The sequence below is a fragment of the Contarinia nasturtii genome, unplaced genomic scaffold (assembly GCF_009176525.2).
Source record: "Contarinia nasturtii isolate CC-2019 unplaced genomic scaffold, AAFC_CNas_1.1 Cnas_scaffold_414, whole genome shotgun sequence".
In the NCBI taxonomy this organism is placed as follows: domain Eukaryota; kingdom Metazoa; phylum Arthropoda; class Insecta; order Diptera; family Cecidomyiidae; genus Contarinia; species Contarinia nasturtii.
In genome coordinates, this window is record NW_022197768.1 from 5,237,486 (window position 1) to 5,253,267 (window position 15,782).

The 15,782-nt window shown below is 33.6% G+C and overlaps 1 protein-coding gene across 2 annotated transcripts; it reads left to right on the forward strand.

Moving 5' to 3' along the window:
* The first annotated feature begins 4,084 nt into the window (after positions 1-4,084).
* On the forward strand, positions 4,085-6,064 carry LOC116338824 (peptide transporter family 1-like). 2 transcript variants are annotated; one of them, XM_031764320.1, is made up of 5 exons: positions 4,085-4,177; positions 4,262-4,399; positions 4,457-4,960; positions 5,025-5,110; positions 5,203-6,064. In XM_031764320.1, the coding sequence occupies exons 1-5, from the start codon at positions 4,147-4,149 to the stop codon at positions 5,998-6,000; spliced, it is 1,557 nt and encodes a 518-aa protein (XP_031620180.1). In that variant the 5' UTR covers positions 4,085-4,146; the 3' UTR covers positions 6,001-6,064. The 2 variants fall into 2 exon arrangements, with proteins under 2 accessions (XP_031620180.1, XP_031620182.1); XM_031764322.1 differs by lacking the exon at positions 4,457-4,960.
* The last annotated feature ends 9,718 nt before the right edge of the window (positions 6,065-15,782 follow it).

Genomic DNA, 15,782 nt, shown 5'->3' on the forward strand with positions numbered 1-15,782 from the left:
TTTAGCTTTTCACTTTCTCTGAGAATTTTTCTTCACTACATAGCATGGATTTCTTAAAATTACCTTCCTAGAAATTTGAACTCGCCCAGTTGATTTGAACTCGTCCACTCTATACTTAACTGATATAAAAAAAAAAAAAATATAAACACTTCTTCCACAATATAATGCAATTTGAAATAACATGTTAACAAGAAAAAGCAATTGATTTCAAATTGTTAATTGACGAATTACGGAATCCACTTACCACTGACGTGAAAGTGAAAAGTGCTTTTTTCGACAAATTTGGTATTTCAGATCGCATTAAATTTTAAAAAGTATCACTAATTTGCAGAATTTCTCTTCGTATATTTTATTTATTCTGAAATATCATTGATGGTATTTAATGCTTTCACATTGATTTTTCATCGATGGACATCGTTACGTCTTGAATGGAAGCACTTGAGTTCTTCACATCGGCAAATATCAACTTGTTTTAATGTTGATAGAAAAAGTGTTGTTTCTAATTTTTTTAGCATTTTCAATGGCAACGTCATAAAGTTATATATGCCGTCGTCTGCATGATGATATAAAATATTCACAATTCTGTGTGTACCACGAAAAGCATTTTTTTGAAATTATGCTATTTCTTTTGTGAACGATGTGGTATGTGTTTGTGTGCGTGTGCACGAGCAAATTATACAGATGAATTGTGAAAGTGTCGAAAGTTGCCGAAATGAAGAAGCTTGAAAAAATAATAAATGGAATATGGTGCAAATACTTTCAAATACATTCAATGAACAGCATCATCAACACAAAAACTGTGTAGAATGATCGACGAGCGGAGTAAAAAGAATATTCGTACAATTTTGAAAAAGTTATTCACGTGAAATATTCAAATGTAGAAAAGTTTTCGTACGATGACAAGACTACGGCCGCAATGAGATGGCAATGTTCCAAGTGAATAATAAATGAGAAAATAACATCTGTATTATTTATATAGGTGTAAGTGAAAGGGCGCGCGCGACCAAGATCGAAATGCTCACAGAAACAGAATGAAAATAAATAATTTCTTTATCAGCAAATAGCAAGTCATTTATGGTGACGACGAACTGGGAATCGATAAGTGAGCATATCACTTTTTTCCACCAAACTTTGTGAATTTGTATCGTTCTTTGTACTACCAAAAATCTCAACAAAAGTCGACAGAAGGAACCGCATTTGTTGTCGTTGTTGTTGTTGCTATTGTGCGGCAAATGCTATACAACGACATCAACAAACAGAAATGGATTGAAAAGAACCAAACAAAAACAAAGTGGTAACTTCATCGCATTGCAACATCGGCATTTCTGGCAAAAATAATAACATACAAGAAATAAAAAAATAATCATATCAACAACAACAACAACATTCACAACACTAAATCAATAAAATATTTATGCCACAAATGCAAACGAAACGTGAGCGAACACAACGCTGAACGAACGGATGACAAGAAATCCCCCGTATAAAATATGAAATAACTTGTCAACATTTCAATTCAATGGGGTTTACTCGTGTGGTGTGTTTATGTCTGTGTGTATTCGCTTGTAAAGTGGACAAGAGAGACCAAAAGAAGTGACACTACCGAGTGGACGGAGAAAGAATGCACGCCAGTCAAATACATCGGGGGAGCGATGAAAAATTATTTGTTTTAGTCACAACGGTGATATAATAATCAATCAATCAATCATTGTGTATGCTTTTTTTTCTACTTGAAAAAAAAAAATCCAAAATAACCGAAAACGTGTATTAACCGACGCAATTGGTTGGTATGACACATATATTTCGAAATTGACCGATGCAAACGGTATGTCCGAACATGTGCTTGTCGGTATTTGTATCATTTTTGATTTACAGATACACTTTACATTCAATGTTTTTGTGAACAGAAGGTTTTTGAATTGCAACATGGCATGCAATTTGTATGTATTTCGCGAACGCAATAAAAACGCATGTTATGCATTTCATATCATTTTGCCGACACTAGGCTACATAGACTACTATTTGTTCATTTAAATGAAATGAATTTCACTAGGAATTTCACCATCAAAGTAAACCGTTTTATGTGAGTTGAGTTTGTATCAGAACATTTTTAGCGATAACTCTATCTGTGTTTCATTTGTGAAAGAGGACCCAGAAAGTACGTCTAGCAAAAAAGGCACATAAAAATTGGAGTTATGAAAAAAGTTAATTACTAGTCATCATATTACAACATTTTGGTCGCTCTCAAAACTAAAGTTAATTTTCGGGCGAATCAACATTTTTCTTCAAAAATTGGTCCTTTGTACATTTACTCGACATTTTTTACTCGAAATACATATTAACGTAGAGTCGAGATCTTTACAGTACCGGCGAGTAACGAAAGTACACTAGTTTACGCAAAGGGTAGCAGCATCTCGACGTAAATGTCGAATATTCTGAATTTATCAAAAAATACTGAATTTTGCGTTTTTGGAGATAAAATGACTATTTCACCTGTAACGGTTAACTATAAATATGACTTTTTTAACCACTAAAGAGCAGCTATATGGCATAAAATTTCCTTGGACTTAGCAAAAATGATCGACTCAGCAATATCAGGTGATAAATTTTGAGACACAACATCAGTATGAACTTAGATTCATCCATTGTAAAGCTTTCAATAGCTTTGGTGCGATGCTAAGTGCGATGTATATAGCAGAAAATACTAGAACTTGTAAATTGCAATAAAAACTTGGGGGGAGACACGAATTAAAAATCCGGATTTATTGGAAGATATTAGAACTTCCCATATGAAACCTTAACGCTATGCGCGTCAAATCGACGTTATTCGACGCTATTCTATGTGTATACATATATGAAATTGTACATTATGTTTTACAGTGCCTGCGCCGTCTACTGTGATTGAGTCGCAATTCAATACACAAAACATAACAGGCAACGCGCGCACATAAACGGAGTTCGTGTGTTACTGTGTATAAGGCCGCATGCTTGCACAGCACTGTAAAACATAATGTAGAATTCTATATACACATGGAATAGCGTCGAATAACGTCGATTTGACGCGCATAGCGTTGAGGTTTCTTTTGGGTTGTTGGAGACATTAGTGCACCATTTATAGAACGAACTAATTTCGTAACTATATTTTATAGTTCTAGTTTTACCTCGGTCAAAACCTTTTATGAGAAAATTTATCGTCGTGAGTAAACCAAATGACATAACTGGTGACGTTTGCTGTGAAGTTTGCTCCACTGTCAATGCAAAACCGAAATTTATTAGCAAAACGTCACTGTATTTGTAAGCTTATTAAAGAATATTATGGAACATTAGAGAATATTAAACGGACATGAGGAGAAATAGGTAATACTAGAAATCGTGCCTTCCCCTAGAATAAAAAGCTTATCGATGATGCCTTAGCTCAATAAAAATTGAAATGTTTTGCGACTTACTTTATTCCTCAACAAAACTGTCATTCAATTGTGGCTTTTTTTGATAAATTGATAACGTAGTAATTCGAATAGATAAATTAAGTACTATTGGGAGTTTGGGTTAATCTGTGCGGTTTATTTCTTCAAAATATGAATTTATTACATCAAAAATTGATTCGTATATTCAAAGTATTGTCTGTCCATTGTTAGGTACTATTTTGGAAGGGTTAGTGATTTTTGTCACAAATAAACATCAATAAGGTATGCTTCAAGACTAAACGGATAAATGAACATAATTAATCAGTTAGGCTGTTAGACTGCCTTACGGACCGCACGAATTAACGGAAACATCCAATCGTATTTTCACATTTTCAATGTTGCAAAAAACATATCATCTTATTTTATAAGAAACCTTTTCAATTGTATAAAACAGTTATAATAATGTGTAATCAAATTAACGGATTTATCAGTTCTTAATTCAAAACATTTTTTTACGATATTAAGCGAAAAATGAAGATGTGATGAAACGAGACAAGCAAGATAACAACAAAATCAAGCACATTCACTTTGATGATGTGATTAGGTTGTGAGAACCACTTCGATAGTAAAACGTTTTTTTTAAAGAAAAAATAGTTAATTTTCAATCGCTTTGTTTTCAATTCTGAAATGGAATAAATACAAGACACTGTGAAGTTTCGAAATATTAATATTTTTTCAAAAAATGTCCAGTTCAGTGGAACGAATTGTAAATGGTAAGACATAATTTTATCTAAGTTTTTTGTTTTATCTACTTGAGTTTTCCTATGTCGTTAAATGTGTCTGTTTCACATTTCTAGATACATGTGGATCACAGAATATATCGAAAACATCAAATTTTGAAACAGCTGTACCATCAAAACGAACATACCCAAAACGTGTATTTCTGATCATTGGAAGTCAGTTCTGTGATTTCTTCAATTACTATGGTTTGAGAGGTAGCACTGCGCTAATTTTATTTTATTCAGTTATAATTTCCGAATATTTTTTTGTAGCAATTTTGGTATTTTACCTAAAATACAAATTGGATTACACTGAAAATGATGCGGCTGTATTGTTTCATGTGTTCACATTCATGGGAGATTTATCAAACATATTTGGTGGTATTATCTCCGACGTATGGCTGGGAAAATTCAAAACCATTTTTTATTTATCATTGGTCTACTTAGTCGGATGTATTATCATTTTGATCGGTGCAATTCCAGTCATTGATTTTTCTCCAAAACTAACTGTAATTGTGGGTTTAGTTCTGATTGCGATCGGTAGAGGTGCAATTGAACCATGCATGTCAGCTTTTGGTGCTGATCAATTTAAAATACCTGAACAAGCAGCCAACGTTGTCAAGTATTTTTCAATACTTTATTTCACATTCAATATTGGTCCACTTATTTCAACTGGGCTAACTCCAATTCTAAGAGAAGATTTCCATTGTTTTGGTGAAAATGATTGCTATTCTCTTGCGTTTGGAGTTCCTGTTGTCTTCTTGATTATTTCCATCCGTAAAATTTCTTTTAACCACATTTACAAAGGATATGTAATTCATTTTTTATATAAATTTTGCAGTACTTGTTGTTATGGGTAAATCATCGTACACGCACATTGAAACCTCATCAGAGAATATGATCGTGCGCATATTTAAATGCATAAAAGTAAATTATGGTTTTGAAGTAGCAGTAACATTTGATGCGCTGCTCTTTAGCAATGATGCGTATTTTAAATATTCTTTGGTCTTATTTTTTAGCATGCCATATCCACGAAGAGGATCGAAAAGGAAGCTAAATCGCATAAAAGGCTCCTTGATTACTCCATACAAGAATACGGTGCTCAGTTAGTTGCTGACATAAGGATCATGAAGAGAATGTTAGTGCTTTATTTGCCAGCGTCGTTCTATCGAACGTTGTCGGAGCAACAAGGAAGTCGTTGGACCCTGCAAGCCAATAAAATGAATGGTGACGTTGGGTTTTACATCATAAAACCGGACCAAATTCAAGCATTAAATCCATTATTGGTTCTTATACATATTCCACTATTTGAAATCATAGTTTATCCAATGCTAAGTAAATTTGGCATTCGACGGCCACTTCAAAAAATGACGATTGGCGGAATTTTTGCTGGAATTGCATTTTTATTCACAGCATCCGTTGAATTCTGGATTGCCTCGTCACCTGAACATTCCGTAAGCATGTTGTGGCAAGTACCTCAATATGTATCTTTGGGAATGGGCGAGATTATGTTTTCCGTAACCGGCTTTGCATTTTCTTATGAACAAGCGCCAGCGAGTATGAAATCAGTCTCACAATCTTTTTGGTTTTTGACATTTGCATTGGGTAATTTGATTCTTGTTTTGATTACAAAAATGAATCTTTTCGAATCACAAGCGCACGAATTCATTATGTTTGCCGTTTTAATGTTCATTGATATGTTCATATTTGGAATTATGGCACGAAATTTTGAACGTATGAATTCAGATGTGACGATAGCAAACGATATTCACAAAAATGAAATGATCGAATCAACAATATCAGGTGATAAATGGTGATAAGCTTAGAGACACAACATCAGTATGAATTTTTATTCTGCCATTGTGAAGCAATTCCACAACTTTAGTGCGATATAACCGAAACTAGCAGATAATATTCATTGTATTAATATTAAAGAAGAATTTTATTTTGTTTGTAAATTGCAATAAAAAAACTTATCGGCGATTGCATGGAACTGTGTTTGTCACTTTCTTCCCCGCGTTTTTATTTGATAATATGATAACATAATCGAAGAGATAAATAAAAGCTTCCAAAGATAATATTATCAAAAAGCATATGAATAGAGGAAATTTGTTTTAATCTGGATTGTATTGAATATTTTGAGTAGGCTTGTCGGATTTTTCCGCTCTGGGACTTTTGTGTCAAATGCACCTCACGCGCATGCTGTGATTGATTTTCCATATAAATCGGCTTAAAAATGATGTTTGCCTCCACAGATTTATTTTGGAGCGTGATAATGGCCTGAATTATGGCTGAATTTGGTGAATTAAGGTCCAATCTCAATTTCCCGCTTGCTAACTCTTCGGGCGTAGTACAAAATTTCGACGGAATTGCTCATTGAAATATCGATATTTTTCTATATGAAAAATGACTGATTTTCCATATAAATCGGCTCAAAAATGAAGTTTGCCACCACAGATTTATCTTGGAGCGTGATAATGGCCTGAATTATGGCTGAATTTCGCTCAAAAATGAAATTTTTTTGTGGAATTACCCCTAAATTCTATTGAAATTTCTTCAATCTTTCAGAATGTTACTTGTCTGTGAAAAAGATACCCTGTTCAAAGTTTCACGTCATTACGATATCATACATGCATTGAAAAGTGTATCCAAATTTATTTGTATCGCAAAACTAATGTCTGATTCAGTTTTCTCATGAATTCATATTTACGGTAAAAGATATGTAATAAAATGCAAGTTCTGGATCACAGTGCGGAAAAGTTCATCTTACAGATGTAAAATATTTTATTTTTGCCATAAACTATCTAGCGAAATTATCAAAACTTACAAATGGCGCTTATGCTTGGATACCTTTAATGGTCAGAGACAAAAATCCGACAAGCCTCATTTTGAATGTTTGAAAGAACATGACAAAACGAGTTAAATAAATTGAATCGTGCTTCTGTTGATTATGAATGAAAATGAATTTGCAAAATATTCAAAGTCATATCATCAGTTTACAGACAACACCAACTTGGTCGTTTCGACCTTTTATCTTAATAGTTGCACACTCTTTGTTATTGTTAATTGTTTGTTCTATGTTGCTGCAAAATAATGATATTGCTAATCACTAAGCAAATGTGAACAATGAAAACTATTTTAACTCAATATATGAAGTACATAAGCAAGCATCCTAACGTTCACATGCACTTAAATCGGAATAAAATGTATTTTGTTGTTCATGTTTAACCTGTTATTTCTGCTTCACTGAGAAAATATCCGTGATACTTGAGTTTTGTTTACTTATACAACAATTTTACATGTGGTAACATAATTTGAACTACTATCACTTTGTGAAAATTAACGAGATAATCGTTCTTCGTGTTATATTCAGCGCACCGACTTGAATTGTCTTCAGACATTTCGTAAAGATAATGGTAAGATGCATATTATCATTACATATAGAGTTGAAAGAAACCGGGGTAACATTTACACATACTCTCACTCTCTCTCTGCGTAGCAATTCTTTTTAGTAAAATCTAGATAAGAAAATGTTCAATGAACGTCTGAGTGAACGTGTACACACTATCCCGAACGTCTAATTTCACTCGGGATGTCTGCCAGATGTCGTATTGAAAATCGAAAGACATATTTGGAAATTACAACTGCTTGCATTTCTTATAATCAAACTCGAAAATGCGCAATTCAGATTGCAATTATTTACCACCGTCGCTTTTAATTGATAGTGTAATGTGATGTTGCATTGTTTTTTCTTCTCTTAAAATCCAAAATATTTCACACTGCACATCACCAACTAAAAATGGGACACATTCAAGTATACAGTGAGTATGATGATTTACATCAAATTCAGTTATTTATAAGCGAAACCCAAAGCACATGCATTTTGATGCATTGCGTATCGGATGACGATTCCCCGAAAGAATTAAATACAATTTTTTGTATTAATTATAGTAGCGACTCCCCGCTGGATTTCGTTGATACAACCCGAATTTCAAGTGAAAAACAAATGACTCTATTCTACCCAAAATGCTGTATACATTTTTATGATTCCATTGTAAGAAAGTTCAAGCATAATTCTTACTTATGTGTTCCATTTCATATATAAAAATTTACAAAAAAAAATCACGTGCACGCTCCGAGTAAATGGTATGATGTGAAATGAATGTGAAGGAAAAAACCTCGCAAAACTAGCAGGAAATCCTGTGCATGGTGCGAAATTAATATGCTCAGGAATCCGGTGTCTGAAAATTTCGTTTGAAATCTCCTCAATACAATTTTTTTTCCGCCGTGATTTTGAAACTATTTACTTCATTCAGTTGGGCACGGAAGAGGGACGACGAAATCGAGTCGGTTTTGATAATCGCGTTCAAAACACAGAATAATAGTAACTCATGCATATACATAGACTGGTTGGTACGTCCTGATTTTGGAATGCAAATGAGAACATGTGAACATTAAAAAATAAAATGAACGCTAAAAATTGCGACGAAAGAGAAAAAATCGACTGAGATACGTTTGAGCTTTTGCATGTTCATTTTGCATTTTGCTATATTGCACACAAGTATGTGCAATTGCGGGAGCAAAGTAGAGTTAAGTGATAACTTTCACGTACCATCTGTGTGCCATAAATTAAAATTATTATTGTCGGATTTTTTTCCTCAAACATTTTTATACTTATTTTCGTCCCATCCGTTCAACGGGAGAAAATTCAGAGATTGGAGCTTAATAGTTATTAATAGCCGGAAGGATTTCTTTCTCCTTTTCATGTTACACTTGCTAATGTGCCTTCTCTAGTCTCTCATTGTTTTTTTTTTTTTTTAATTTTTGTATGTGGATTCGTTTGTGCGAGAGTCTTACGGTTCGTGCGATTGCCACAAGTTTTCTTCAGCCCTTTGGCTGTACAAACAAAATGAATGAAAATGTGCGGCTAATTGTGGAAAATAATATGTCTCCATGTGCCTAACTTGGGCATTAATTACTTCATGTGAAGCAATTATGCGTGAAAAGCAATAATTGTGCGAATTTATGTGAATGAATTAATGTCAGTTATTCGGTTGTGCGATTCGATGAACAAACAACAAATGGAAGTTGCACCGTACTGCTTTCTCTCGCTCTCACTATTTCTCGCTATTTACATTGTGTTCGATGTAAAGCTCAACACAAATGAATCACATAAAATCGAAGAGAAATCCGTACATCAACAAAGCCCCCCCAAAAAATCTGCGCGATGCATTTGGAAAATTGAAAGTGTGCAAAACGACTCACCGCACCAGTGTTAAACCGATTTCGAACTTCTAATGCACTTTGTATGTGAAATTATAAATTTAAATTCAATTGCATAGCATTTCGAATCAATTTATTGAATAAATATATATGCGAAATAATAGAATGTGCCGCATTCAGTATGTATTTGATTATATCAAACACAACGAAATCACGAATAGGATAGAAACTGAAACAGGAACAATCTATGAAGTGTACGCCAAATATTAAAATTATTGAATGATTTATATACGTAAAATGCTTCGAAAATTGTATAGGCCGTACACAGAGACAGATACAAGCACGCACAAAGTGAGCTGTTTAGCACTCTCTCGTTCTCTATTTCTCTCTTTCTTTCTCTCACCGGCATATGTTTGATAGAGATTTGCATAGTATAGCACTTGAATTATGTATTTTTGAACAAAGTTGAGCAGATTGCGATTGTGTATGAGTGAGTGCATGTGTGCATGTGTGTGTGTGTGTGTGTCGAAAGTCCATTGAATGTTGTTCATTTCGTTGCGACTAAAGGAACATGAACTGTTGCGCTGGCAATCAGACAAAATAAACAGAAATGGCAAGTGCATCTCGTTTTCATTTTTGTTCACATTTTCCATCAATCCCGTTGTTCATGCGAAACACAGAGTACAACGTCAAGCTTTGATCTGAAGCAACGAGAATGAAAATATTTGAAGAGGCAGTCCATTGTGTGCCGTAATTTTATTTAAATATTGAATTATGAGCGTATTTATTTTAATATTATAATATTGGCCGCAAATTAGTCGATTGCGGTACCGCAAAATATCGAAACAATAAACCCAATAAACAAGTTAAGCAGCGTCAGGTCACCACGATGGAAACACACTCGAAACACATTGCCATCGAAATTTGCTGAGCAAATATTTGGAAATATAGCATAGTGCGCCACATTCACCAACCAAAAAAAAGGAACATAATCATTCCATGAATTGCATGCTAATATTTATGTGAAACGCTTTTATTCGAAAATATGAAACGGAATCGAAAGTCAGAGCTTAAGCATGTACTTATTTATTTTATTTTCGACTGATTTCTTTTCTATTCTCAAGTTTTTTGCATTTCATTGAATAATAAATTAACGGCATTGTCAGCCAAATTACATATTTGAAGTACATAGGTGCACTATTTAATGATATTCAAAGTCGATCATGATTTTATTTCAAATATTCGTAACAAAAAAAATATGAAAAACTAACATCATTTCATCTCTTTATTTATCCCGCACATTTTTCGTAATTTGAACGATTTTCATCCATATTTATGTGTGCCTCAAACATGTGTGTTACGTATAAGAGAGCAAGATTACGAGAGAACTACGAGCACCATATATTCTCACAAGATCTTTTAAATGATTCAGTGAGACTAGAAAAGATCGGTGCGCTACGCCGAAGTAGACTAGTTAGTATTATAAGAATGAAAGGCAAACTATGGAGTAGATTTCGTGCATTTTTTATAAGTTGCAATGATTTTTTGCTCGGTTATTTTCATTAAAATATGAACTCTTAACGTTTTTACCTGATTCGTTTTATCTTCTTCTTGTTGGTCTGCCGAGATTCCTGTGTGTGTGTGTTTTTTTTTGTCCTGCCGAGATTCCAGTAACAGCGATGGTAAAAATGGTGCAATCTGTGTGAATTTCGTGAATTGTACTGCTGTTTTATTCATCCGTACATTCTTTAATTGAATTAAACGGAAGTGCGAGAAGCATAAAAAAGTGCTTGGACCCGAAATCGTTTGATTATTGTGGGGTTGGTTTCATTCATTCCAATCAATATTACCGGTGAAACGAAGAATGTTACGATGCTTTGCACTCTGGCATAAATTTATTTTCAGGAGATGCGGCCATTGTTATATGGGCCATCTAGAGAGCGATGTGGAATGAATAAATGAAATCGCATGTGAAACATTTTGTTTTGCAATACAATGAAAATTCACTTTTGTGCGTATGGTTTTTGCGTTTTGTTTGCACTCACAAATCTCAACATGCTTATCATTATTTATTTATTCATTTACGTATTCAGTCATTCATTTTTGCTCACCTTCATTGCATTTATTCTCCATGGAAATGAATTTTGCGTTAATATTACGATTGCTACTTCTATATACAGCCAATACAATTACTTTCTTTTTTCTTCCACTGAATTTGTTCTTTATTTTTCAACGCTTTTATTATTATGGGCTCTCACTTGTTCTTTTATGACTTTTATAAATAAATAAATAAAATGCCGAACTGTTTCGTTTTTTTTTATTCCCTTCTAAATTCTGCTATTTCCAGTTGATTTTATTTGCAAGAATTTGTATTTGGATATTCTATAACTAAATGTGTTTGAAGTGAGACTATGTTCGATCGATATATATACATCAAGAAAAGAGCAAACATTACAAATCGATTTAAATAAAATTGAATGACAAATCAGAAAAACCCAAACATTTTCACATTTTTTTATGAATTTAATTACGATTTTAACGTATAATGAGAGAACATTAGACCTTCAATAGCACCAGATTCTTGGCCGGTTAAAATCACGATACGCTTTGCTCAGTAAATTGCCATGTGCAAATGGTAATAAAACATTGAGCATCTAGAAAACAGCCCATAGCACTTGCACACAACACAAAGATGGGATATGGATACTGCGTTCAAGTAAAATGTTGCTCTTCATTCAGATCACGTACATTATGTGATTTATAGATTCATTGTCACTCTCGTATTTTTATATATTCATTTCGATTTAACCTTGTTGCAAAATACTCAACGCATTGTGTATACCAAACGATTACCGCCAGTTTTGTGATATTTTTCGCTCTTTTTCATTCCCATTTTAGATGAACTTTTAGCTACTCTCTAGTACTTATAGTGGGTATTTATTTTCCACTCGTATATTCTGCTTCGGACAATATCCAATAAATATGTGTTGTACAAGAGAAATTAATGTCGCCATCATGAATCTCTTCTTTTTTTTCTCTTTCTCCCCCTTCCTTCAATCTCTCTCCCTCTCTCTCACACTGTTCCCGCTGACTGTGTGTGTGCGGGCGTAATTTGTTTCACGATTCGCATCAAATGTAAAAGTATTTTGAGATGGTGGATGGTTTGCCTTGAAACGTTTACAGAATTTGAATTTACTTTGAATGTCATTAAATTAAACAATGAAAAAACAATGATTTTTTGGGCCGAATAGACGGAGATAAAGCAATAGATTTTTATATTCTTTTGATCGATTTATTGCAATGACACGTTGCACATCAAATGAATATCACATCAATAAATAAATAAGAAGCCGATTCAAATGTGTTTGTGTTGTAATTATGGGATTTTAAAAGTGTATAGAATTTTCCACAAATCGACACCATAAATGATTCTAAGCTCTATCTTCTGTAGTGCTCGTATCCGTTCTTTTTTTTAAAACATGTTTTTCTAACAACAAGTGAATTGCACCTCAAATTCAAGAAAAGTAAAGCTAACATTTCTTTAATTATAAAATGTTTTCTCGTTTCACTTTTGACTTGGTACGTGTTTGTTTATCCATGATGTGATGAAAAGTGCACTCCAGTAACTTAAAAAGTACTTACATTTCGAATTGTTGATATATATATGTGTATTTTTATATGTGTACAAGATATGGCATATACCATGTTCACGTTATACGTCTATTTACATATAAACCACGATACATTTTCTCAGCTAAAGTTTATGTTTACATAAATTCATTTTTCGGATGGAATTTTTCCCTTTGTTTATGGTTAATTTTTCAAATTCACTTTTGTCATTGAAGGGCCATTCTCGAGATGGCTTTTTCTCGTCGATTTGCGTATGCATCTTACTTTCATTCTCCTCTCCATCCCATATAAAAGCAAACAGAAACATTTTTTTTATGGTTTTGTGCAGTTGAGAAACTGAATAAAATCTACAACGTTATATAATAAGCATGGAAATATATATAAATGCCGACATTAAAAGAAATTAGCCAAGTGTTGAAAATGCCAAAAGTAGTGTGATGACGATCATGGCGGTTATGGTTTTTGGTGATAGCTTTGAGCATTGTGACTCGGCAAGCAATGGCTGGTGGAAATACGGTGGTTGCGACGACGTCAGCTTTATAATTCTTATTTTAAATGAGCTAATTAATGTTAACCACATTTTATTTTATACACATTATATGAAATGTACAGCTTGAGAACAGGAATAACAGAAGCGACATCAAAACATGAAAAAGAAATGAACGGAGGGGTGTGAATAATACCGAGAGAGAGAGAGAGAGAGAGAGAGAGAGAGAGAGAGAGAGAGAGAGGGAAAGAGTACGAGAAGCCAACGAAAGTAAATGAGCGTGCAGAATTCCAACAATAAAATGCTGCAATGCTTTGATTATACTACAATTTAGCTGACTTTTCTCCGTCTGGATTTTTATAGAGACGAAACAAGAGAAAAGGGAAAAAATACAAGGGAAATGAAAGTCACATAAAGTTGTTAACCAAGCAAGTTTTTGTGTGGCACAATTTTGACTCTTTAATCTCTCAACGTCACATGGTGATCATGTATTTTAAAAGTTTGAGCATTGATATCACCCATTCTAAAACAAATTCGAGATATCATTGCCACTGTTCAAGATGAACAGCTGAACAAGTGGGTTAATACGGGGTCTTTTTTTCTTGCATTTTGATGTGGTTAAGTGTGATTTTGATTTATGCTCATATGAATTTATGTAAAAATATCCTCGATTTAAGCGATTTTCTCTGGTTTAACGAACCAAGCCACCAATACTAAACGAAATAAAAATCCCTCAATAAATAACTGGAAACAAAAATTCCATTTCAAAATCTCAACCAACTTTTCATTTATTACGAGAAGAATTATTAGAGTGCATTTACTTTAACATATTTCATGAATAGTTTATTTGGTATAGTATCTCAGAATCGTTTGAAACTCCTGGTGTCTGATAAACTGATAGCACAATGCAAGCTTTCAATGGCATAACTAGAAAATTCAATAAACAAACTACCCCATCAAGTCTAGTCGGAGGATTCCGATGGCAGAATTTCGTTCGTATAGTCGACAGTAACAAACTAATTATTATAATGGCATTTGATCGATATTTATCTCAGATAGAACCAACGGACAAAAAAGAATGTTTGTGATAATTTCAGTGTGAAACAAGCTAGTTAATTAAATAGATGTTGATTCGAGAATGAGATACCACTCAAATAGATAGAAATTGTCGCAATAAAAGTGGAGAAACGATATGAATTAAGAAAGAGACCAACGCGTATAAAAACATTTGACCATGCTGGTTTCATCTGTATTCACCTCATTAAACAAACCCGTCAGCGAAACTGTTGTACGCACATTAATTATTAAAATAACGTACGGAATCTCTCTTTCTCTTTCCCTCTCTCTCTCTCTCTGCTCATATTTTCGTTGAACGTTTATATGTGCAGAAACGGAATACAAGTGGAACATTAACACTTGTCGTCGTGCATATTGCGGCCAACGCAACCAGAACGCTATGCGTTTTTAGATTCAGAATGGGGGGCATACTAATTCCGTTTGACTGTTTTTGTGGTTACACGGAATATCAAGCAGAAATGTGATTATTTGCCAGTGAGAATGGTGAATGTACGGTATGGTTTTTGCTGTGGCAGCTCGAAAACATCAGTTAAGATTGGCCATCGCTTTATTCACACTGATAACATCGACTATGATGACCTTTGCACCAACCAAATGTTTGCTGTCGTGTTTCGTTTATCGAATGTGTACTTCTGTTGAATGCTGTATATTTTTTAGGGGAGAATGAAAGGTCCAAAATGTTAGAAAATAATTGCCTTATAATTGATACTTTGTGTGGGTATAAAAAAAATACCGATTGATAAACATTATGATTAGCTGATGACTTTATCCCCGATAATTTTATGAGTGTAGATTTTTGTTTGATTTATTAGACATAAAAGTAAATATGATCATAAATGTTCAATTTTCTCATTGACAACATCATTATCGTCCGTTATCAGGCCTATCTTTACGGACAAGCTGTTTCGTTTGTTATGCAGAAGAATTTTAGCGGTTCTTTTCAACGTAAATAGGTAAATAGTATACTTCTCATTACTAATATGAATTTAAGCTGTTTATTTAGCGAAACGTTTTAATGGCGTGAATTGATGTATCCATCCAAATTCAATTTTATTGGTCATTTCAATTTTTCAATTGGAATAATAAGAGGGTCGTTGACAACTCTGCTTACGTCCGTCCATTCATACGACAAATTTTTGAGTACGAAGCCATTTTAGTGACACATTCAAAGAGATTTAGTAA

Bases quoted from the DNA above. Each gene is read 5' to 3' on its own strand.
- LOC116338824 (XM_031764320.1), top strand. From the start codon at position 4,147: ATGTCCAGTTCAGTGGAACGAATTGTAAATG. The intron at 4,400-4,456 runs GTAGCACTGCGC...ATTTTTTTGTAG, and splicing joins CAATTACTATGGTTTGAGAG to CAATTTTGGTATTTTACCTA. The intron at 5,111-5,202 runs GTAAATTATGGT...CTTATTTTTTAG, and splicing joins GCATATTTAAATGCATAAAA to CATGCCATATCCACGAAGAG.